At 37.0% G+C, this 25646-nt stretch overlaps 2 protein-coding genes across 2 annotated transcripts; both read right to left on the reverse strand.

Annotated features, from left to right (window-relative positions):
* Positions 1-1195: 1195 nt before the first annotated feature.
* LOC126800372 (ATPase 10, plasma membrane-type) lies at positions 1196-8960 on the reverse strand. The gene is made up of 22 exons (XM_050527740.1): positions 8761-8960; positions 8185-8267; positions 7979-8098; positions 7012-7110; positions 6786-6923; positions 6565-6699; positions 6196-6375; positions 5845-6051; positions 5459-5578; positions 5174-5293; positions 4949-5071; positions 4739-4843; positions 4350-4494; positions 3993-4157; positions 3476-3714; positions 3322-3354; positions 3146-3227; positions 2606-2766; positions 2336-2509; positions 1974-2156; positions 1688-1860; positions 1196-1586 (listed from the first exon to the last, which is right to left on the reverse strand). Exons 2-22 carry the CDS (start codon positions 8248-8250, stop codon positions 1493-1495), a joined length of 2862 nt encoding a protein of 953 aa, XP_050383697.1. The 5' UTR covers positions 8251-8267; positions 8761-8960; the 3' UTR covers positions 1196-1492.
* An 11192-nt stretch (positions 8961-20152) lies between these two features.
* Positions 20153-25122, reverse strand: LOC126798645 (uncharacterized protein C630.12). The gene is made up of 11 exons (XM_050525656.1): positions 24756-25122; positions 24554-24671; positions 23287-23383; positions 22536-22595; positions 22351-22451; positions 22150-22184; positions 21967-22024; positions 21440-21514; positions 21215-21363; positions 20870-21130; positions 20153-20698 (listed from the first exon to the last, which is right to left on the reverse strand). Exons 1-11 carry the CDS (start codon positions 25103-25105, stop codon positions 20467-20469), a joined length of 1536 nt encoding a protein of 511 aa, XP_050381613.1. The 5' UTR covers positions 25106-25122; the 3' UTR covers positions 20153-20466.
* Between the last annotated feature and the right edge of the window lie 524 nt (positions 25123-25646).

Below are 25646 nucleotides of genomic sequence, written 5' to 3' on the forward strand. Positions count from 1 at the left end.
CCAAAAAAATTATACTTAATCACGTCATTTCGAAAGCCAAGATAATCATCAGGAAGCAGGAAGCAGCACCTTAGCGATCATGAAATCGACTGAAATTTTGTGGAGATGATCTATACGTTATAACCTAGATATTGGATTGTAGAGATGTGAAAACTCGATCAAAAATGAAAATCCGTACTTTAAGTTAAGATAAAGACCTTCGTACCTGAAAAGTCCTTATCTAGAGTGAATATTCACTCTGAAATTACAAAGTGAAATTCTAATTTGACACATTTTTCGGTCAAATTTTTTCATCATAAGTGATTCAATATTTATGTATGTTATTCAAGATCATCTCTGCCTAGGCTGCACGGAATCGGATACGGGTACGTGGAAGCGAAACGTTTGGAAACGCGGAAGCGTGTTTTTCAAAAATTTTAGGAAGCGGGTACGTTTTGGAAACGTCGAAATAAAAAAAATAAAAAAAATATATAAATTATAAAAAAAATATAATAATAAAATTTTAATTTAAGTAACTCAAAATCTCAAATAAAAAAAACATAAAAAAATCTTTATTTTTTGGAAACTCGCGTTTCCACCGCGTTTCCAATTCAGAAACTCGCGTTTCCAAAACTCATTTTTCTGGAAACACGTTTCCGAGCGTTTCCGGCACGTTTCCGGGCGTTTCCGGCACGTTTTCGGGCGTTTCCGGCACGTTTTCGGGCGTTTCCGGCACGTTTTCGGGCGTTTCCGAGCGTTTCCGGACGTTTCCGAAGTGGTTCCGGAGTGGTTCCGTTTCGGAAGCGGGAAACGTGGGTGTATGCACGTTTTCGTGCTTCCTAGATCTCTGTAAAGTTTCATTCAATTTGACAATGGTATGAGCTTTCAATATTGAGATTTACATGAACGGTTTACATTGAACAAATTTAATTCGTTTATTGATTTAATATAATTTCAATACCTTAACAATAACCGAATTGGATGAAATTTTGCAGAGATGATCTTGAATAACATACCTAAATATTGAATCAATTGTGATGAAAACATTTGATCGAAAAGTGTGCTAAAATTAGAACTTCACTCTGTAATTTCAGAGTGAATGTTCATTCTGAATAGAAACTGTATAGATATGTCTTTCTGATTTCCATTGGAAAGGTACTGCACCAGCTTTGGCTAATGTTGGAAAATCGATCTTGGGAAGTAATACAGAAAATTCCACTCAGTCGTGTGGGTTTATTAGTTTTCAAGTAGCCTAATTATTACACAAAAACAGAAGGTCCCTTTGTATACATTAAAAATTGCAAGAAATTAACACTAAGAAAATGTACTCGTTACCTTTAGAACCCAAAGAATTGACAACATTACAGAGAGAGATCACCTATGCCATCCCAACAAAATCTGGTCACCAAAATCTCAATTTCTTTTGCAGATAGCCAACATCAATTATGTGGGCAAATGCTGCAGAATTTTCTTTCACCAGAAAACTGAATACCACTGTCTCCATGTATCGGCTTCAGACTGTATGGGCGGTAATAACGTTCGGGTCCAAATTTTTGAGTCTCATTACAGATTCTACATGACCTCTCATAGTGTGTAGCTCACCCAACCTGTGATATTCAAGGGTCAATTTAACCAAGTGCATAATAGATTCATGAGATGGAAACCATTAATCTCTAAACACATCTGAAGAAATGCTGGATTGCCTTACCTGGCTATTTCAGCGCGCCGTCTGGCCTGTTCAGCAATATAAGCAGAACTTCTGGAGCTACTGGTACTTGCCTTGAACTCCAAGTCATGCAACCCTTGTAAGCTTCTCTGAGAAAGTACCCACTTAGCTGCCCTGTCTTCCTTCCCATAATCTTTCTTATTCGTAAAAGCTGTCTGTTTGGGAGTCAAATATAAAGAGTGGTGAGGAACAGTCATTTCATCCAAAGCTAAACGGTAGTGATAGACTGAAGTAGAAACTGAGAATGGAACTTAGAAGATTGCAATACCTTTCTATCAAACAATAGATTCCAGGCATCTCCACTCAAGGCATAGCGAATTCCGAACTTGATAATGTCCAAGGGAAAGTAGAAAATTAAACTATACAGCCATATGACTCCAGCCCATCCCCATCCAATACCGCTAATATAAGCAAAGCTGATTTGTGCATAGACGGCAATTAAAGTAGCCACCTAAATATGAGAGAAACAATAAGGAAAATATAATCAAGCTGAGTTCCGCGACCTTTATCATAAAATTAGGTGCAAATATGCAGAATTTGTATGGCACCAAATTTTCTTAGATGCATTTCTGGATGTAAAAATGTGTAATTGGATTATAAAATGGAACATGTTTATTTCTTAAGTCATACCAATTGAGCCACAACAAATGCAATCATCAAGAGAGCTCCAGGTCTCTCAAGAAATGACCATCCTTGACTTCTGGTAACAAATATGAGAGCTTGACTTATGATGCTAACTTGAAGATATACAGCAGATGAAACTTCCTCACTGTTGTCGGAAATGGACCTTAAGCCAAATGTGTCCTGCACAGAAGATGATTAATAAGCACTGTCCTAATGTTCAATTCACACGAAATCTCACTGGAAAAAGTCAAGAAGTATCATATCTATGTTTCATACCTCAAAGAAGGTGGTCTCAATTACAATCCAGTAAAATAACACAGTAACCAAAGCTTGATAAGTACCAATGACAATGCCTGTTGCAAATATCTCATTCAACTTCCAACTGTCAGGCATTGGAGAGGGCTTTACTCGATCTTGGGAAATTGTCATGATGGTCCCTGGATTTGAAATAACAGTCAGTGTTCTGATTTATCTCTACATGTCTAAGCATAAGTGCTTGAAATGGAATATCCGCTGTCATATATTTTTGTTATTCTAAATTGTCTCTATTTACACAATTCTTAATGATATCACAAACTTCTAAGTTCTAGTGATCACAGTGATTAATTATTAATGAATTTTTCTTTTTAACATAATAATAGGTGAACTTCATTGCTTCTTTGCTTCCTTCTTCAGTTTGATATATGATTATATGTGCTGAATATCAATCATTGAGTTTCCAGAATATAGGAAAGGAAAAGGTATGTAGTTCATGACCTTGGTAATGCTTATTCAATCAAGGAAAATGAATACTGCCACCACAGACTGAAAACATACCATCATTTAGTATGGCTACAATCAGAACCATGAAAGGTGGGAAGTCATACTCCCATATCAATGCAAGAAGAACGAAACCAAGCTGCAGGAAATTCAGTTTAAAAGTTATGGGGAGTTGGAACAAAATCAGATTTTTGTTGACTCTGATAAAATATTTTCATGATTGAGATTCTTACCACAATCCGTATAGTAATGGAAACAGCGTATATCTGTGAATTCACATAGCCTAATCAGTTCTATGGGATCATTCAACGAATGTAGAAACCAAATGTACAAGTCACGAAACAGAATTAAAGAGGATGAAGAAAAAGGTTTTCAACTTCAACTTACTGTATAATTCTTCATTCTCTGGAAAATAGCTCGACTGGTCAGGACAGCACTGACAATGACACTTAAGCCAGGTTCAGTTAAGACTATATCAGAAGCACTTCTCGCAGCATCTGTGGCATCTGCCACTGCTATTCCAATGTCGGCTTTCTTTAAAGCAGGTGCATCGTTAACACCATCTCCAGTCATTCCAACGACATGCTTCTTTTCTTGTAATATTTTTACTATTTCGTACTTATGTTCTGAAAGTTAGAAAGCAGTAAGAAGATGAGAGTGAGCCACAGATGGAACTATATATATGAGACTATGTCGAATACAGACAAAAGATAACAACACCGCTTGAAATAGTAATCTGTCTCCTTTTTGAATGTGCAACCATAGCTGATCTTATTTTCCATAAACAAAAAGTTGATATAAGTTCACATCCTAGAAAGGCGCCTTTGTTTCATTTTCATCTATAAAAAGAAAATTTGATGTTATAATTAAGTTCTTTGGTGGGAAGTAACTGGATGGTACATACCAGGGAAGACACCAGCAAAGCCATCTGCCTTCTCAATCAGCTCGTCTACTGGCAGGGCTTCGTGTTCTTCATCTTTGTGGCGACCCAACAATGAAGAGGAAGGATACATGTTTGTTCCCATACCAAGTCGTCTCCCTGTCTCCTTTGCAATTGCCAACTGGTCACCTAATGGGAGATATTAGATCAAGAATTACCATCTGTCTTTGACATTGATATACCGAAAAGATGTTCATAAATCATTGATTAGTGTTACAGCAGAAGCATGCATGAGTATAAAGTATTTCAAAGTCTACCAAAGTGCATGACTTCTCATGTGTGTAGAAGTAAGTACCCTTTTGATGTCTCATGATAGGTTACCTGTAATCATCTTCACAGCCACTCCAAGGTTAAGTGCTCTACGGATGGTCTCAGCACTGTCATGCCTTGGAGGATCAAACAAGGGCAACAACCCACAAAATACCCAAGGACCCCCAGGGCTGTCTTTAGTTTTTTCTGGAACTTCCTGAAAGTATAGAAAGAATATGGGATGTGAAATAAGTCAGAAATGAAAATAAAATTATTTGGGTTTTCCAAGTGCTAATTAAGAGGTTTTCTGGTAATCATTTGGGTTTCTGAAGTGCTAATTAAGAGATGGTATTGCCTAAATTTGTAAAATCTATTTTCAACAGACATTTAGCCCTTCCTTTATTCATTCAAACTCTCAAATTAGTATCAAAAGGATTAGAAACATAGTCCATATGGCATACCTGGTAAGCTACTCCAAGAGAACGCAATCCTCTTTCAGCAAATTTGTCAATGATGCTATGTACTCTACCAGCAATCTCATTTTTCTCAGGGCAAAGATCTAGAATCTGATATTCATGATGACAGTGGTAAATTTAAGATATTGAAGTGCTACCATTTTCAAATCAGCAATTAGATTATCACATTATCATGTAAAAAACAATCATCATTACCTGTTCCGGAGCTCCTTTGCTTGCCCTATACCAATTACCATCAGAATCAATGTATGTACAGGCCGTACGCTTGTCCACTGGATTGAAGGGCAGAAAATGCACTTCTTTAATATTTGCACGTGCCTATAGATGAAAGGGTAGTTTATACATTTTAAACCAGAATATAATAGAAAGGAACATGACAAGTGAACAACAGGATTGAACTGTGCTTTCTATCTCTAGTACCTCTTTTGGATCAGCAAGCATATTGGTAATGGCTGCGTCAATTGCATCTTGATTCTCCATTCTTGCTGCTCTAGCTGCAAATAAGATAACTGTGTCTCTGTCTATATTACTGTTAAAAACCTGCAAGAGAACATATTTTTATATGTCAATTGAGCCACATGCCAAATAATTGTGATGTCAACCACACTTGATATTTATATTTTTCCTCGTGATTCAAAAAATTACTGTAAATTACAAGTAACGAAATAGTTAGGATATAGATTCTTAGTGGGTCAGCTCGCATACCTCAACCAGGTTTTTATCCACAGTGAGGCGATTCAGGGTAAGAGTTCCAGTTTTGTCACTACAAAGGACATCCATTCCGGCCATTTCTTCAATTGCTGTCATCCTTTTTGTAATGGCACCCTTAATTAACAGATTTAAACAACAGAAGTTAAGAAAATAATATCAGTATCCACATCTGGGATTGATGTAGTATTGGTTAACAGACAAAAACATTATATCGTTTTCTCTCTAAATCTATAAGCAACTCTTGTAAGTACATTAATTTCTTAGGAAGGATGTATAGCATTATCATCACAAATCAGTATCCGGTTTATAAGAACGTACAGGAACTCTTTGACCATATAGTTTGAAAACACGGGGTTAAAATTAATTATAAAGACATGCACCTGTTGAGAGAGTCGATGAGAACCAATTGCAAGTGTCACAGACAGCACTGTTGGCATAGCAATTGGAATTCCTCCAATTAAGAGAACAAGAAGGTTGTTGATTCCATCTCTGTAAGAACGTTGCTGTATGGGGAACATGACAATGATTTCAAGAACCATTCCCACAGCTATAGAGCAAATGCAGAAATTCCCAATGGCAGTAAGGACCTGCAAAAAATCATGATACTGATGTCACACCATGACTTTTAATAAATCAAGTGGTCATAACTTTCATGAACTATGTCAGAGGAAATTAGATTATCAAGGAAAGCGTATAGCCTATTTGGGTATATAATCAGGTTTCCTAAGCACCTGCTGGAAATGTCCCACAACTTCGGTGGAGTCAACCAAATGTGCTGCTTTTCCAAAAAAGGAGTGAACTCCGGTAGCGATCACTACAGCTTCAATTTCTCCATGCTTACATGTTGAACCGGAAAATACTTCATCACCTGTCTTCTTGGTGACAGGTAAAGACTCTCCTGTAAGAGCCGACTGCAAAAATCAAATCCAACAATGTTACTTTATACTTTAAACTATTTGATCATATGAACTACAAGCAAAATAATTACAAGTATCTATTTCAGATTGGCATGCATGTCCATTTCTATGCCTACATACGGTCAACCAAAAATGTAACTGCCCATTGTTGAAGAAATTGTGCTACGGCTTTTGAGCACTTGCCTGGTCAATTTTCAGAGAATCGCCTTCAAGTAGACGAGCATCAGCTGGAACTATATCCCCAAGTTTTATGCTAATAATATCTCCCGGCACTAAAATACCCGCATCTTGCTCTTGCCACTGCCCATCTCTGAGAACCTGCATTAGAAAAGTGTGAGGTAGTGAGCCATCATGTGCAACAAGTATTATTCTGTGTGCGGAAGGCATCTTAGAAAAAAAGATACCCTTGTCTTTGGAGCTAAACGATCCATAAGAGCTGATGCAGCATTTCCCGCATTGTTCTCCTCTATGAAACTAATTGTGGAATTGATTATTAATAGGACGATAATCCCAACAAAGTCTTGCCAGTCAGGACCTTCACCCTGAAATTTCATTTCATTGAAGTATAAGTTACAACTCGTATTTCAGTTGACCTGAATTGAAATTAGTACTTAGTGTAAGACTACTTACTCCTCCATTAGCAAGGACAAGTGCCATAACTGCTGCAGCTTCCATAACCCATGACAAGGGGTTCCACATAAAGCTAAGAAACTTCAGCAATTTGTTCTCCTACAAAAGGTACGGCATTTCAATAATGTGTCAGGTACACACTTTGATAGTACAAACTAAAATGAAAAATTATCAACATGGATGCTAGAACAGCAAGTTTTTTTACGTGTGGAACAAAGTCCTGTTGTATAATACCATGGGAATCTCACAATCAATTAAAAAGAACCTTAAATATGGATAAGCTATATGAAGACAGTATACCCTTTCTTCTGGTTCCTCTAGAGGGCATAACTTATTTCATATTCTTGTCAATTGTAGGTTGACCATAATGGCTGTATAGCAAGACAAGGTCTTTGAATGAGTACACAAGACAAGGTCTCAAAAACAAAACCCATCTGAATATCAGCCTATTACAGAACCACTAAATCTCAAAATCCTAAATGTTTAGATATTTAGACAGCAGTGTACATCACACTAATTGATTCTCGATATAGGAGGCCTCTTGTGCCCATTCATAGGTGGAAAGATGCTGAAAAAGTAATACATATACGTGCAGCCCCACCTAGCACCACAAATCCTTGAATAAAGTGGAAATGAAGATGAGAATAAATGATCTCCTAAATAAGAATCTTTGATGAGAAAATTGATTAGGAACCTTGTCATTGACTTTTGAATTTTCCCATCTATGTCTCTTGGTTCTGTATTACTGATGGTCTAAAATAATGCACATCCCTACCCTGGAGAAACTTGTCCACCAATTCCCGCTAAGTATTCAGCACATTCTCCCACTTTCATGTCTTAACTAGTATACTCAATCACCAAGCTGCTTGACTAGATCAATCTAAGTTTAATCTGAATTGGTTTTTCAACTTCTTTCAGGAGATAGAAATAAATGTATAGAAAGCTTGATTCAAGTGGGGGTTCTTACTGTCTTCTCTTCAAGTTTGTTGTAGCCAAAAATGTGCAATCTGGCCTCAGCATCATCAGATGAAAGTCCACCCGCTGATGTTTTCAGTTGTTCAAAAACTTCTTCCAGAGGTAAGCGTTCCTGCAGTACATGAAAATGATTCAAAATGCTGCAGGGAAATGAATTTCTAAGCCTGAGTGCTGCAATGTAGCTCATCAAAAACGTACCAAATCAATGCCATCTCTATTGAAATTCTCAGGATCCAACAATGGCTTGTCCAGATCTTCAGCCATGATTCAAGCTTCGAATCCTGTATTAAAAAAAAAGATCAATCAAATCCTCCTCATTAAGATCCTATATGCATCAGTTCCTCGATATCCACATTTGAAGTATTTAGAGAACTGACATTATGATTATAACAAATCACGAAGCATAACATCCTTGACATTACTTAGTATTCCTAAATCCACTCAATCATCCCATGATTCCCATCCTAGTTTTCCTCGAACTTCAAATCTTAGCATGCAAGAAAAAAAAATCACCACATTCCCCTATACCCACTTCCCAACTAGTTCTAACTAATCATTAAATCCCAAGCAACAGTAGAAATCTCAACTTCAACTTCAGATTATACATCTGCTGACAGAAAACTCAATGGCATTCGAGTCGGGCATTTTCACAAACATAAGTACTGCATCCTACTTGAGTATCTACAGTTCGACACTAACATAGCATAATCAACATACAAATCCTACCCAGTATCATAATTGCGCGTACAAATGCATATAAATCAAGCCACTTACAAGTATGCAACTTTTTGTCGGAATCGGAAGAGGGACAAAGCTCCTTCCTTGTTCCTCCTCCTCCTCCTCCTCTCTGGGATAAAGAGTGAGTTTACAGACAGGAGTGAAGGAAGTGGGATTATGGAGCTGTATAAAAAGTGGGTAATTAGAACAACAACTAATCGATTGGGGAGTAGTAGAAGTATGAACTAGTTGACCGATGGTTGGGTGAAATGCGGGTGATCCACATTGCTGTATTAATATGGGTCGCGCCATTCTTGTCTTTCTTGATTGATTATCTGATTGCGATTTTGATCCAGAGCGAGTAGGTGGAGAACCTCTGAGACTGAAGCTGAAGGGGGTTAGAGAACGAAGCGAGGGAGAAGAGGACCGTTAGGTTCAACTACCTTTCGAAAACTAATAACTGAACCTAACGTTCGCTCCCTCCAAAAATTTTGATAAGCTGAAATGTTTAGGCCGGTACTAAACGCGCTTACGAGTTATATTTGCATAATATATGATTATATGTTGCCTGCATTAGTCCAAGTCTTGGATAGATGAGATGGTGACTAGTGAGGGTGACACCTAGGGATGACCTTAATTTTGATTTTGGACCCCCAACAAATTGGGAGAAATTGTAAGAATTTGGCTACTCTGATTGAATTTTAAGGTGGATGGATAGATGGACACATTGTTGAATCCTTTTGTTGTACTTAATCTTTCTGGTAATGATAGTTGTATACTACAAATCAAATCAAATTGTTCATATTGGCATATTGCCCACACACCCACCAAAGCAATTCAGGTATCCACTGTTCTTTTTGCTCATACAATGCTAGAAACCAAAGAACAACAGAAGCATGGAAAACGCAGCAAACCACTCTAACTGTCCTCCACACCTCAGAAGGTTTGGGTCCCCAAAATCTTTGTAGTATAAGGAAGATTTTAACACACTAATATCCTTTTAAAACAGATAAGAGCTAATTGCTTCGCTGTTTATCTACCTACTAGCTTTTCCCGTACCTACCGAAACTACCTACAAATTTCTCTACATGACACTTAACAAGATCGTATATATTGTAACGATAATCAATCATATTAAGATCTAACTAAGTATGATCATTGACCACACCTGTATTATTAGGTGTTCCTATTTTTGCGTAGACTATTTCTCAATGCAGGCATTTAGGTTTTGTCTATAAGCGACATCGCTTGTCATTGCTACGCTAGTATAATGATAAAAATAAGCGTCTTTGATGACTATTTGGTTGTTGAGCAGATCAAACAGAGTGCCATTATTTTCAATCTCATTGATGTTGTTTAATACGAACAATCAAATCACACAATATATTGGCTTTAGCTAATAATCTCTCATATTTGTATTGTATGCTGGGAATCACAATTATTCCAGCTAAAAACTGGATTTTACAAAGACACATGTGACTACGTACTCTATCTTCATCTTAACAAATATTAATTGCATGCATGAGGTAATGGCACAGAACATATTAGATCCACTTTTTGGGTAATGAGTGTTCGACATATTAGTATAATCTGCCTCATGTAATATGAGGATTTGATCGAGAACGATTGAAGGAGTAACATGTGATTAGTAGAACATCATCATATTAAACTGAGCAATGCTATCAAAAATGAAAATATTGATAAGCTTGTCCAAACTATTATCTGTATATCGACAATATCGTGGTTTCTTGATCCACCTAGCCATTCAGCTAATTATTTATCTAGCTGAGTTAGCATCAGTGGACGGCTTGAAATTTTGTTAGTTACCGTTGTAGATCGAGGGCTCATGCTAGCAAGACAATATATTCGAGATGACCCAGATACCATGATTTCATGATCAGAACTGCGGTTGTACTACTTGCACGTACGTATAGCCTTCTTCAAGAGTTCTGGTATCGAAGGCTTGACAATGTGGGATAACCGGATAAGGATCGATGCCAGATTTCCAGGACATGTTGAAAGGAATATTGCTATCGGTAGGGCCGGCCCTGCGGAGGGCTGTGCACCCGCACTGGACCAGGGCCCTAAGTATTAATTTTGGGATAAATTCCTTTTATGATAACTGATGTTTGGCTACTTCGACAATTTGGTACCTAAAGTTATCAAATTTAGATCATTTTGGTACTTATGTCAATTTTGACAATATTTCAGGGTTATTTCCGTCATCCTATCTCTATTTTACTTCATTTTTTTTCATAATACCTCCAAATTGCCTCTAAATTATCACTAAAAATTTGATAACTCATACACTTAGTATCTGTGATGATATACGTATATAATTTTTCATAATGTAGCTATCAATCTAAATTAATTTTAATTATAAGTAATTTAAAAAATATATTTTAATAAAAAAATTACAATTCCATAAAGGCAATTTATTTCCTTTGCAGAAAATAATTAGGATACAAGTATATTAAGAAAAAAAATTATTTTCGATATATGCGAAGTAGATGCTAAGTTGAGTAAATATATCAATTTAATTATCTCTAAAGAGAGGAAATTATAGGAAGAAATGAAAAAAAATGTGAATTTAATAAGTTTAGGGCTAGAATGACGAAAATAACCCTAAAAATATGATTAAAATGGCTAGAGGTACCAAAATGGCTTACAAATGAGAACTTCAGGTACCTAATTGTCCGTTTTCATACATCATATACCAAATTGTCTAAGTAGCCATACTTTAAGTACCATAGAAGGAATTAACCCATTTTTTTATGTTTGCTTATTAATTAAAAATCACGTTTTGTCGATTAATATTCTGTTTCTCGCATTCTCCTCTTCATTTTCTTCGACTTTCAGACTTCAGTCCTTTACAATTCCATCTTTTTATCTTAAATTCTTGATCTTCTAGACTTTTCTCTTCATTATGAAGAATACCCATTGCGAGAATTAAAGAGTTCGGCTGCCGATTGATGTTTTTCTAAACCAAAACTTTTTTCTCTGCTACCTCTATAAATTCGTGATCATTTACAATTCTTCATCCTCTCTCAATTTCGCACACTCAATTTCTAAATAAGGTTACTCTGATATTCTAAATTCGACGGCTTGTAAGTTCGGAGATTCATATAATTCCCTATTTTTCTTTCTGGTTTTGTCATTGAAGAAGGTTTCAAGTTTTGTTTCGAATTTCTAACTGCCAACAACCCCAAATTTTTCTTCTTCTTTTGACTAAAAAAAATTGTATAAGGGCCCATTTTTTTCCCGCACTAGGTCTTGAATCTCTTAGAGCCGGCCTGGCTATCGGTTTATGTTGTGCGTATATATATCGACGGCAAATGGACACGACCGCTCCTCTCCAAAAAAAAGAGGGAGGAGAAAGTCGATCAATGGTAACTACGTGCAATGTGTGAGTGCATGAATGCATCAATTATCCTAAAGCTGTAGATTGTACGTAGATTGTCAAAGTGATAACATTAGTCCTTTGTGTTAAAAAGCTTTAGTTACAACATTAGTCCGCAAATGGTAATTAAGTCTTCCAAGTGTCTTCCAAGTGATGAAATAAAACCAAAAAAGTTGCTGCATGAGGTACATCATTTTTCGGAAAAATGAGGTTGTCATCTTGTTGATCTGATAGCAATGTAGAGTTTTGGGGGCGGAGGCTAGGATATATTGGGGCAGTATATATAGAGGCAGATCCATGATTGAAAAGTAATCTAGGTTAGTTTAGTTTTAAAGACAATTTTTTTGGAACCCAGTGGGAGAATATGGAAATATATCAAATCCAGTTCTAAAAAGATTTTTTTTTCTTGTATGGTATATATAGGGCCCTTATAGTGAGAGATCCTTTTTTTTGTTTAAAAAAGAGATAGGTTACTTGACCAACTTCTCGATTATATTTTCACATCTCCACCGTTCAAACTAAAATTTAAACTTATAAACATGAACGGTTCGAGTTTGACATATTTGATGCTTACATTACTTTCACCAAGTTTGATACCTTAACGATCATTATTTTGGCTAAAATTTTACAAAAGTGATATACACATTGAAATCTAAAAATTGAACGGTGGAGATGTGAAAATGTAATCGAAAAGTTGGTAAATGAATTATCCATTTAAAATACCCAAAAAAGATATCCCTTAGTGGAATGACCATATATACTCGGATTTTTCCAGCCTTAAGTACTCTGGGCTTGAGCCTAAGTGGCCCTTCAAATTGGTCAATATTGTTGATTGAAATGATGATTCTTATTTTATTGTTGATGATCTAATGTCAGGCCTTCTCTAATAGGGGAAAAGCCTTCCAAACAGACATTTGAAAACATTAAACTTTTATTTTAGATTCGACGAGATAGTCATATATTAATGTAAGGACGTAACAAGAATATGGAACACCCTTTAGGGCCTAAAAATAATGGAATCATGCGAGCCAAATAAGCAACACATATCTAACTCTATGCTACCAAACTATCAATGAGAAAGCACAAGTAACCAAGAATCTAAAACCAGAACCAAATGTGAATCACTCACTTATTATCTCACTAGGGTCATCTTACTCAGAGGAGGTAACCTAACAAGATCTAAAAAGACCGCCCAACTCCTAGGGGGTATCCTCAATAGGGATCGCAAAATCAGCATCGTCGGGGGCACCCTCGCGCTCTGTCAAATCGATTGTTCCACTAACAAAGGAGCCTCATCCGTACCCTCCAACGCAACAACTAACAAAACCCAAGTGAGAGCTTGACACCAAACCCGAGCCCAAATCCATGTGCTAAGGACACCTAGAGGAATGGGCACCCACATCGCAAATCCGCCGAACCTGGGTATCATGTGCACCATCGACATCATCATCTCTCCGCTCACAACGCCCAAAACTAACTCAATCTCGAACAGCCAAGACTGACCGACGTCGACACTACCCACTACACCCGGCAATTTGAGACGAGATCTGAAACGTGAGGATTGAAGATTGAAAGTGGAGATAGCTAGAACACCATAGCAGCGCCGAGGAACCCCAGCACCCGAGATGTTGTCCTCACCAATGTCCCATGCCCAATGAGGGGAGGAAAAAACCCAGACCCCCGGCGCAGATGCCAACCCGACATGAGACGAAGACTCGTTCCCACCGCCAAAAAAAATAAAACTTGAAGAAGAAAAAAGATCATCTATATTGTTTTTGGATAAAATGTGATCCATAAATAGTGATAGTTTTTGTAATCAATTTATCAGTCACTTTTAAGTCTATATACTTAATTTCTACAGTATTTAAAACTCTACCTTATCCATTCATCCTTCTTATTGTAACCCTCTCATGTATCACATTCTTATGACGAGTTCTCACATCAGTCACATGGTGTATGCATCTGATCGACTTCTGAGTTCTGACTGTTGTACAATTTATAACAGACAAGTGCACTGTGCACAGTTCCATATACGAATCGATCATATATTCATTCTGATAGCCTGATACTTCAAACAGATGTTCAACACATTCTATACAAAGGCATCCAATCACGACCCAACAAAGCCTCGCTCTATATTGGTCCACACTCCGGCAGAGCACCAATTTTTCACTACTGCAAAATTCCCGATTTTACATCATATTGAAGAGTTTCCGGTTTTCATCATGAGATATAGGTCAGAACGTACTGCGTCAAAACTAGTATGTGCTGTGCTCGACAGTTGAAGTGTCTGCGTCTAGGTGTGGCAGATGTTATTTGCAGAGTTCCATACTGTATATGTCACCGATGCAGAAGCCCTAAATTAGAAAGATAATGGGTAGCAGACCACCTACGGGACCATCAAAACTTTCCATGCTTGATTGGACTTTACTACTAACGACGAATTATTAAGAGAGATAAGAAATAGTTTCTACCTTTCGATTAATATAGTGAGATCTTTTTAAATTCTAGATCTTTAGTTTTATGTATTAAGAATCTTACAGTTCCGGGAAATTTCTATTTGTAGTCGTGAAGAAAAAATACGAAGCTCTCTATCATTGGAATGTTCTATTGATCGAGAAACATAGTGAGAAGCATTTATGCTTCAAAATTTCATTGAAGGAGTACGTACTTTCCCTCCAATGCACTACTTGATCGATTTAACACATTCCGTTGCCGTCATCATCATCCGGAGCTAGTCTTACTGAAACAAGGGGGCGCTAAAGCCTAAAGCCTCACAGTTATGAAATCCCAGTAACAGAGAATTGATGCAATTTGGTTCATTATCACTCGTCATTTGGTAATATGTAATTACGTTAGGGGTGGACTTTTAGACACCAAAAACTGAAACCGAACAAAACCGATCTATCGGTTCCAGTTTTAACATCAAATTGAATAGTTTGGTTTCAATTTGCGGTTTCGTCCGTGTAAAAAACCGATCAAACCGAACCGAACTGAATCGACATATATGTATTTAATTATTAATATATAATATAGTAATAGGTGTATGTCATATTTTTATTGACTAAGAGTTACATATGATATACATGATTTTACATGATTATGGTCTCGAAATGTCTAACTTAATTGCTCACAATCTTTAACTCATTAAATATTACGTTTTGGTTAATACTCTATCGTAACTTTGTTGATTTTATTTGTTGTTCTAACTTATTGCAATCTAGTTTACTTATTTACTAATTTGAAGTACTAAACTTGTAGCTTACTACTTTACTTTGATTTTAACTTTTGTTTTAAATCAAGTGTGAAAAAGTTATTACAAATGATATGTTATGTAACTAAAACCGAACCGAACCGAATTGTTAGTTAACTGAAACCGTGGTTAATAAATATTTTTTTCAGTTTCGATTTTGAGAAATACAAAACCGAGACCTCAGTTTCGACTTTTAGTTAGTGCTCTTAAACCGAACCGATGGAACCGAGTTCATCCCTAAATTACGTACGTTTCTTTAAGTCAACATGAAGCCAAATGATTACTTAAAGCAAACATCTTGCATTGGACTACTAATGGGCTAATTAGCATATTGTGTATGAACGATCTCCAGTGGACTGATTTGATTAGTGATCGAAAATCATTTGATGAGATTATGGGCTTCCTAAATCTCATCTCCATCTATCCATTTTTTGAATCACTAAGATTGAAAATAAATTAATTAATTAATGATTTGATTAATTGCTTAAAATTAAGTCCAAAACATATATGAGCTTCTATCTTAAAAAGTATGAATTTGGGTCAAGATACTACTGTACACGAGTACTTATATGCATACATGCATACAACTTTCAACCTCACCAACATGCATACAACTTTCAACCTCACCAACATGCATACTACGCATTATTAGATTTCTTAAACTATTTTTATCTTGTTCTAAAAGAAGGCTAGCTAGCTAGGGAGGGAGGAGGGAGGAGATGATGGGTGGAGAGGAGATTCGTGTATTGTGATTTGTGAGGAGAGAGAGTCGTTGAGATGAACATTTTTTATATGCAAAAGCGCACTACTTTTTTTTCCTTCAAATATTTTTTAAATAAATATATATATAATAATAATAATATTTAATTAACGTGTCCACGTATTTATGTTCAATAAAAATTATATTTGTTGTGTTCACTTATCATATTGTGTCTACGAGTCAATGAGTGTCCATATCCGTACTTATTAGCCTAGAACATAATTGAATCAGAAATTCAAAAGAAAAAACATTAATATTTGTTTATATAATTATTATTCTAAAAGTACTGCAAAATCACATTTCGGAAGATCCTTCAAAAACTGCTTTGATGATGATCGATTCTTAATCCCTAGAAGAAAGGAAGAGGTCAATGACGGTGTTGTTAATTAGAGCGTACGTACTCGTTAATCGATTGTTAAGGATGTGTACGGGTCCTCATACAAGATTTTTACAGGCTGGGGAAGATGAAAGCTTTCAATAGACGTCAATACTAACTGCTTTTGTTTCATACATTGCATCAGGTGATCAGGATCGATATAATATCCATGAAGAGTCGACCACTTATGAAGTTGCGAGGGCATGTTCTTCGAAGAGACACTTGAGGCTCTTTGGATCTCCTAATTCATACCATATGTGCATGCATATTGTTAATGCGTAATACGTACTTAAGTTATCAGTAGTACTATGCAGTATTTCTAGCTTTGCTTCCATGTTTATGGGAACTCTCTATATGATTGTACCAGGCTATTGTTAATGTATATTATACGCGTACAAAATCTCCTTCAGATCTTATCTGCCAGAGTTACATCTCCATCAAAACTAGGTTCCTTAGGTTTGGTTCAAAGGAAAATTGAGGGATGTTCCAATCCGAATCTGAATACTTGATTTCATAGGACTATTCTTTGTGTCCAGTACTCTACAGTCTACATCTAACTCTTAATCATCACTTGCTTAAATCGATCTGTTATATAATTTAACGTATCGTCCATTTCAAGGTTTCCTTCCAATATGCATGACAATGACATGTAAATATGTAGATCAAGATACAAATCATTTTTTTAAATGTAATTTGTAAATTTGGTCCCTGGATTACGTGTGGTGGAGAGCTCACAAATCGAGCTGGCCCTAAGATAAGTCGAAATCCTGCAAAGCTCCTTTGAGCCATTTCAAAGGCCGGGACTTTGAACTCCCTATGCGATACCAACTTGGAAATGAATCAATGAAACAAAGAAACTTAAGACTTAATTATCACGAAGAGATCGTTGAAAAACCATAGAATCTATAGTGATAGGAGTTGTCCTCACTGACCACATAGTCATAGCTCATTGTGATACTTCAAGAGATACAGATTCGGATTTCCAGCACCAAAGAACACCCCTACAGGTAAGATTTTGCCACTTCAACTGACGTAAGTGATTGTAAATTGTGATTTGATTCACAAATAATTGGCGTCCTTGAATTAATATATAGCAAAGTCGACCATGGCTCCATGAAGCCTCCAATCCATTTATAATCTTAGCCAGTAGTTAGTAGTCTCAGATTCACATATTATATAGATGAATGCAAACTGGCAACACTGCTTGCACATATGACTGAACAATCTCACATAAGATTTATTGATTAACAGTTGGCATTGTGGCACATTACATTTAGCTTGGCAATAACTACATTTAGATGTCTCAGCAATTTGATTAGTCAAATATGGAATTGGTTTCTAGTTTATTGGGTATTGAGGATTGGGATGTGTGATGTGTGATGGTGACCTAGGAGATCCAACAAAACCAACGAACTGCCTCAGAATTGAGGTCAGATTGCCGGGTTAGTGTTCCCATATCAAATACTTGTGCCTTGTCTTGATCGAGCAAGCCTCCTGTTTTCAAGTTCTCATGCCCACCTTTACCAGCTTACTAATCCATGACTCACTGCTTGGTTCCTAGATGTCATTTGGTGTCGTTATTACATCGGTGATGTATATAGTTAGTGTATTACTGCGAATTAGCTCTCTTAGCTAGCTAGGGTTAGGTCAACTGTTAAGTCACCTCAAATCGGCTTTCACAGAGGAATGAATGGATGGAATTAATATCTGTCGATTTTAAAATGATGCATATATATAATGTCTCAAAAAGCTTAAGAAAATGAGACATATATTGAAAAAACATATATAATGTGTACCAAAAACTAGTCATTGATGAAAATTGAGAGCATGCAGCCGAACTAATTCTATATTCACAAAAGACCTATAAAATTCTAATTCGCCCACAAATTAGTACGTCGAAACTTTCATGTTTATTTCAAACTAAACATTAACGGTTTCTTCATTTCCACTCCAAATTCGCATGAATCTTACGTTACATTGGTAAATTGAAGGGGTAGTTTCCATGTAGCACTATTTAATTACTTAGACCCCCACGCACGTTCACTCCCCCTTCCTGCATATAGAAAACTATGCTGAGTTGCTGATGAGGCTGCAAATCCCTCAGTTTCCGAACCTGACCATGTTCACTCCCTTCCTTCCAAACTCAGTTACCCTTTCGCTCTCACAAATTGTATAAATACTTCACCTCCCTCACTCTGAGCATCATTCTATTCCTTTTTTTCCATTCTATTGGTTATTCCTTTACTTCACCTATTCATCATGGATGTCGTTCGAGTTCAACACTGCAACAAGACAAAGAGAAGCAAGCGTGGCTTCAGTGGCAAATGTGCTGCCTTGGTGAAGGAGCAACGTGCCCGCATTTACATCCTCCGCCGCTGCGCCACCATGCTTCTCTGCTGGTACATTCAAGGAGAAGACTAGATAGAAACCCTAATTCATATCACCGATCACTATAATAGCCTCTCTTTTCTGACTTTTTTCCTTATACCTACACCACACCACCACTTCATGAAGGACGCCTGTTTCTGCTGGTCTGGCTGGTTAATTTTGATGTGTGGCGGGTTATCTTCTACTTGATCCTCAGGAGTATTGCTGCTCTATTTTTTGACCTAATAAGGTTTTCGGGGGACAAGAGAGGTTTATGCCAACACCCTTACTTTTTAACCAGCTATGATCTTCAAGCTTGGACACTTATATATCTAGCTTCATATGGAGGAGTCTCTGTATCTGAAAGACTAGGCTTTTGCAGCGTTGCTGCTTCAAGGCTCAAATAGCACTACTACTGTTGATGTGTATGATTTTCATCTTCGTTGTTTATCTTCCCGTTTTTACTTTTCCCCTCACTTCTTTGGAGTGAAAGGGATACAATGTTTTCACCCGTCAATGTGGGGGAATATGAAGCATAATTGTTTATCGGCTTGGAATATGCCAATGCTAATAGCTAGAGGCAAGTCATTTGCTATGTAATAAATTGTCCAGTGGCCAAAATAGGAGAACTTGTAACAAGAGTTGTGCAATAATTGGCATCAATAAAATGTGTAATTGTTTGTATCATAAGAGATTCTTGTGTCATGCTAAGTGCCCTAGCCAAGTTCTAGCACATACAATGGCAAATCCAGTTCAAATATACATCTAATTTCATATACTAACCTGGCGCAGTGCACCGGATTTGCAGGCCTGACCACCCACCATGGTTGAGCTCTAAGAAAGTTGGGAAAACGAATGTAAATGAGATGCTGAAAGATATGCTGACAAGCTGAGAACAATCTTAATAGGTTCAACGTTTATCAGTAAACGAGTATGTCGTTCCAATTGCGGTAAAATAATGTCTGGGAGCTTTAAGATGGGTTAGCTGGCTGACAATATATAAAGAGAATCTATAGATGGATTCTTTGTCTATGATGATCTTGAAGATACTTGGATTTGAATCTTCAATCATATGTCAAACTCAAACCCAGTGTAGTTGATCTTATGCTTAATATACTCATTTCATTGCAATAATCACACAAATTTTCCTATTACTAGCTTCTAAAGACTTGTTTATTATTATCATTTGACAGACGGATCAGTAGACCTGCTGTTCCTAGCAATCTAACTTCTAAGAGAATATTGCTCATTTCGGTCATTTGGTTAAATCGAAAGTAGCTGAAAGCCTGGAACTGTAAGAAAGATCGATACGCTAGTAAAATCAAAACATGTTTCCTATTACAAAATACGGATCCAGATTTACATGGCTTTTATGAAACACTTTCAGCTACTACAGATTACAAGCTAGATTTAACATTCTCTATAAGGTTACAAGAACGTGAAGATGCTATCATACAAAGTGATAAAATTAATTCACCTGAAATAGTGTGAACCGTGTGATGAATGAGAATTAAACTTTGAGATGGTACCCTTTTACTTGCGCAGGGTGCATCGTACCTTCTTAATATCCTTATTCTTAATCCATTGAATCTTCAAATGGAATGTCATTAGTCAATCCAATCCTTGAAAAGCAACAACATATAAAGGGGTACATTTACCGCAGCAATAATTGTGACCATTCGAAATGTTCGGACCAATCTCTGGATCACCGTCTTTGTCCAAGATTTACTTGCTCTAGGAAGTGTCTTTCCCATAGGATCAAACACATCGGCGTTCACACAAACCTCCAGCTCCTGAGAAATATTCTTTTTAGCTATCTGCCGCATCACAGTAGTACCTCTGTTAAGAAAGAATAAAAACAATGAAAATAAGCAATGGTAAGGTTAATGTAAATGAGTATACATAATAGATCCAACTTCTATCGACCTCGACACAACTGATGTCACAATTCTACATAGACTTGCCACTCGCAGATATAAAATGGGGATGTGATTTAGTGCAGAAGCAAACCTTTCAACTGAAGTTTTCTCACTTATGCTTGCAACAGCAACGTTCACGGCTTTCTTGACAAGATGCATTGATCCTTCTGCATCCCACATCATCTCATACTCACAGTTTAGATCTTCGTCTTTTTCTTTTGGTCTACTTGTAATGCTACTTATTAGTTGTTGGCTGCGCAGTATCAGATCACTACAATGATGCCAAAAACTCACACCACCAGCTGGCCAAAGCAGGAGGGCAAGAAGAGTAAAAATAAATAGTGAGAGATACCTGATAATATCAGAAAAGATAAGTCAGAAGGAAGTCACAACTGCTAGCCAACCTTAATAGTATACATCTTAGGTGAAGAGTTACCACATATAAATGTGTAGTTGCACAGGAAGAAAGCACAGCTGAGTTAAGACTGGCTCTCCAGAACTGGATGTATTTGAAGATACAGCAGATAATAACATGAAAGACGGATACACATTTCCTTGTTGCCAGCTTATTGTCCCCACAGTGTGCTGAAATAAATACAAATACCAACAATATATCAAATGCCCTGATAAGAGTTAGATATGCCAAACATTGGGTGATTACCTCCTTCACAGGCCCATATTTTGACTTGTGTACAACAGCACACTGATCATGATCATGGCCAGATAAAACAAGTACCTGCGAGAAACAACTTATTATTTTGCAGGTAATTAAAAGTTAACTTTACAATCGTATTCATTATATAAATACCTACTTTCTCAACAATTTTTCATTTAATTCACTACTTCAAAAACTCAGAAACAGCACATCTACGCTGGCATGTATGGCAACATTACTGAAACAGTTTACATAGCCGGTACTCGGCTAAATAAGATGCATATCCAAGACAAAGAGTGACACAGTGCACAACTACACACTGCTTATGAAAAAGCATCTTACAATTGTCTATGGACACTATGAGTTCGATGGAACCGCTTCCCGGCAGCCTAAGCTTTTGGGATAAGGATGATCATGCATGCCATAGATGATATTAGACAAAGTCATATAGTTCTGGGTTTCTTGACCTAAATCTGTCATTCCAGGTGATGAGTCAATGGAAATATGTAACCCAGAGATAAAATAGGGCTTACTGGTTGAATGGAGTCCAATAGATATTTTGAAGATTCCTTGGTAACGTAATTCTGGTACCTGTACAATGTCAATTAAAATAACTGTTATTCTGTTAAACCAAAATCTTACCTAACAGCCACCAGATTGCAATTTCATACAATTTCATGATGTCAATCATCAAAAACACGAAACAAAAAACTTACGTTATTTCTTGGCGATCAGCAGAGTGCACAATCCGCTGAACATGTAAGTAGTTTGGAAAACTTTATGAGTTAGGTGCTGAGAGTAACTCTAGTGAGATTTTAAACCATTAAAAAATAGTGAAATACCATATAATGACTATTATGCATTGCACAATGATGAACTGTGTTTAAGATTTAACTCAAATGACAATTGTGTGGTACCTGATTGATAATTTTTGATTTACGATTGGGACCACAATCTGTTTCATCTTGTCGATATAATGGAATATGGGTCAATAAAACCCTTGGATAAGCTTTAACAGCTACAGAAACGCAATTAATTAGATGAATTACTTCAACAAATTATGTGCAAAGTTAAAATGAATAAGCTTTGGTCATAAGTATACCCAGAGAGACATTCTTTACAGAAGTCCAAGTCGAGGAAGCCACAGAACCTTGAGGATTCCCTGCAGATACATTGGATGAATTGATGTAAATGATAAGTATCAACACTCAACATAAACCAAATTTAAATGCTCTGCCCTGCGAGCATAGTGAACCATGTTGCACCAAGGTGTAGATGTTGCTTCAGTCTTTAAGATTTAATGCCCCATGTGGAATTTAACAACCTTCAAACTTTTTAGGATTGGAAACAAATTACCGTCATTTGGGCAGTTCACAAGGGTTAGAGAAGCTATTTGGCCCGGAATGTGTAAAGGGGTTACTTGGGCATTTGTGTAAGAAAAAATAGTAATAGATCACAACGTTTGATATCTTCATTAAGGAGACAAAGGCTTTCTGTATTTCTATAGCAGCACTTCTATGAAGAACCACCTCCCTCTGCTAACAACTAAAAGCGCTATATATTCCTGTCAACCAATATATTCTAGAAAAAGAAGTGTTTTGGCCATCCCAGAAAGAAGTGCTTACTGATAGTAAGAAATCAACGTCTAATAGTAAGAGAACTACTTAAGGATGCCCTCTTGGAAACAGTTATATGCTTAGCCCAAAATGATGAAAAAGTAATAGCTGGTGCCCTAAAGTCAGAACAAAAAGGAAGGATAGCAGAGGGGACAGTACGTATTAACCAAGACAAATTAAAAAGAAAAAACAGCAAAATCCTGAAAATACAAAAAATGTAGAATTTTTACTGCATACCATCAATAGCTTGGGCATCAATGGCAATAAACTCCACCTGTCCAACCCTAAATCGATAATCTCGGCTACCAAATTCCTTTTCATATCGTGTGATTACCTGGTTTACATATAGAAGATACATCTTAATAATGAATCACATAAGATTATTTAAAGACAAACATAGTAGCATGCACATTCTTGATATAAAACTTTTTGAAAGCAAATAAATACAATTCTCAAAGTCTTGAAAACCAGACATAAGGGGTTGTATAAATTAAAAATCAGACAGCCTAAAATACATCTTAGATTATAAAGATGCTAAACAAAATGATCTTTCAAACCAGAAAAACTAATTTAATATCCTGAGGAGAAAATAAAAGAAAATGTGCATCTCTGGTTGGTGCGAATTTAATAAATGGACTGAATATTTCTTCAGGACACGAAACCTGATAGAAACGAACAAAATGCAGAAAACTAACACTTGAATAACAGGTGATTTCGAAGCTTCTTCATGAGAATATAACTTAGAAAGGTGACACACCAGTGAAGTCCTGTGGAATCTCTTTTTCTAGTTAACAAGCCTTTTGAACTTTCTCCGATTATTGACCAAGCTGTTCTTATTCCTACCCATCCAGTCAACTTCACAAAGCAAGCAGAAGGAACGAAGTCAACACTATTAGATCATCTCAATGTCGTATTTGCAACGGTTAGCTCAGTCCTTGCTCTATATATGGTGCTTACTAAGTAATTTAAAGTGCCACTAACGTACTAAAAGTACAGACTGCAAAAAGGCTTTTCATCTTATTCAAAGATTCACTTCAGCAATGTTTCTTAACTGTACTTGCACATTCTCTTGTGGCCGAGTCAAAACATTCTCCTGTGGCCAAGTCAATACATTCTCTTGCAGCGAATATGAACATAAAATGTTGCATTTCCTGACAAACTCGCTAATGAATTTGAGAACCCAATCAACTAGCCAACAACTGCTAGATCCTCAATGCAGAAAGTTAAAGTTGTTCGTATCAACTCTAAAGCTTCAGTGTCAATATTACAGACTATACGCATGCTTCCTCTAACACTGATCGAGTGAATGGTCTAGCTAAACTCTAAAGCCACTATTTGACTCAATTTGACCTACGATTACATTGATCCCTATATAAGCCGACACCACAATATTACTCATTTCAATCAATCTGTTTAATAATGCACATAACTCGATCATTTCAATCCATCTGTCTAATGATGCACACACAACAAAATTAAGGTCTGATCGAATACGAATAATTACCTTCGGCCAACGAGAGTGTAGATCTGCATATCCGATGTCATGGTTTCCGGCAATCCGGTAAACCAGCTTCTCCGTCACCGGAAACACATGTTTAAAACGGCTCAAAGATTCCTTCCACCTGATCCGTCAAACAAATCATCTTAAAACCACTGAATCTAAATTGATGGGAATGCAGGGGAGCTTATATCTTACATGTACTTACTCATCATCAGTGAGATAAGGCCCGCCGTCGAAATGGTCACCTAAGAAGAGAACGACGTCAGGATCGAAAGGCAGCACGGAGGAGAGGAAAGCTCGGCGCATGTAGAGGTCGGAGTAGAACTGAACAAGTTCTAGAGCGAGTGATTTGGGAGCAAGACGGAGGGAGGTTCTGTCCATGAGCTGCGGGTCTGTGATGACCGCAACTTTGAGATAGTCAAGAGATTGAGAGGAGTGATGATGAGGCCACCGACAAGTGGAGAGAGACGGCAGCCGGAAAGCGAGCATTTCGCCGTAAAGGAGCGTCAGTGCCCATATTAGGCAGAGCAGCGCAGTCAACTCCGACAGCTTCATTAATAGAAACTCGAGATGATAACTTGAGATCACACTTGGATTACCAGTCGACTTTATAGTTTCTATTTATCGTACTCTCTATTTATACTTTCTATTTATCGTATCCTCTATTTATAGTTTACCGTTTATTTATAAAATCAATTGTGTGTTTTACTATTGTTGTTGTTTGTTGTTGCTCGTACTGTTAGTTTTGTTGTGGTTAATTTGTTTCATGTGATTAAATTTTGTGGATATCGTATTTTTCTTTATACTCTTTCGCCTTAACGCGCCTCACGCACAAAGACAAAAAAGAGAGAAAGTTGTTGTTGTGTGCCCTTTCCCAGCCGAGCGCCACCGGCAATCCCGCTACTATGTTCCGGTCCGGGAGGGGATGGATGACTGAGCTAGCGACTGGGCTTCATGGCAAAGATTTGGTCTAAGTGTAATTGATGGTGGCGTGGATTCAATTGGACAGATCGATCTAGATCTGATCATTTCTTCTCACGATTGATAATGGATGGATCAGTGTCGAGGAGAGGCTTGCTAGCGGAGGCGTTGTACA

The sequence above is a fragment of the Argentina anserina genome, chromosome 6 (assembly GCF_933775445.1).
Source record: "Argentina anserina chromosome 6, drPotAnse1.1, whole genome shotgun sequence".
NCBI classification, from domain to species: Eukaryota; Viridiplantae; Streptophyta; class Magnoliopsida; order Rosales; family Rosaceae; genus Argentina; species Argentina anserina.

Bases quoted from the DNA above. Each gene is read 5' to 3' on its own strand.
- LOC126800372 (XM_050527740.1), bottom strand. From the start codon at position 8,250: ATGGCTGAAGATCTGGACAAGCCATTGTTGGATCCTGAGAATTTCAAT. The intron at 6,924-7,011 runs GTAAGTAGTCTT...ATGAAATTTCAG, and splicing joins TTGTCCTTGCTAATGGAGGA to GGTGAAGGTCCTGACTGGCA. The intron at 1,587-1,687 runs GTAAGGCAATCC...TGAATATCACAG, and splicing joins CGGCGCGCTGAAATAGCCAG to GTTGGGTGAGCTACACACTA.
- LOC126798645 (XM_050525656.1), bottom strand. From the start codon at position 25,105: ATGAAGCTGTCGGAGTTGACTGCGCTGCTCTGCCTAATATGGGCACTG. The intron at 23,384-24,553 runs GTAATTATTCGT...TATGTAAACCAG, and splicing joins TACACTCTCGTTGGCCGAAG to GTAATCACACGATATGAAAA. The intron at 22,596-23,286 runs GTATGCAGTAAA...ATGTATCTGCAG, and splicing joins TGATGCCCAAGCTATTGATG to GGAATCCTCAAGGTTCTGTG.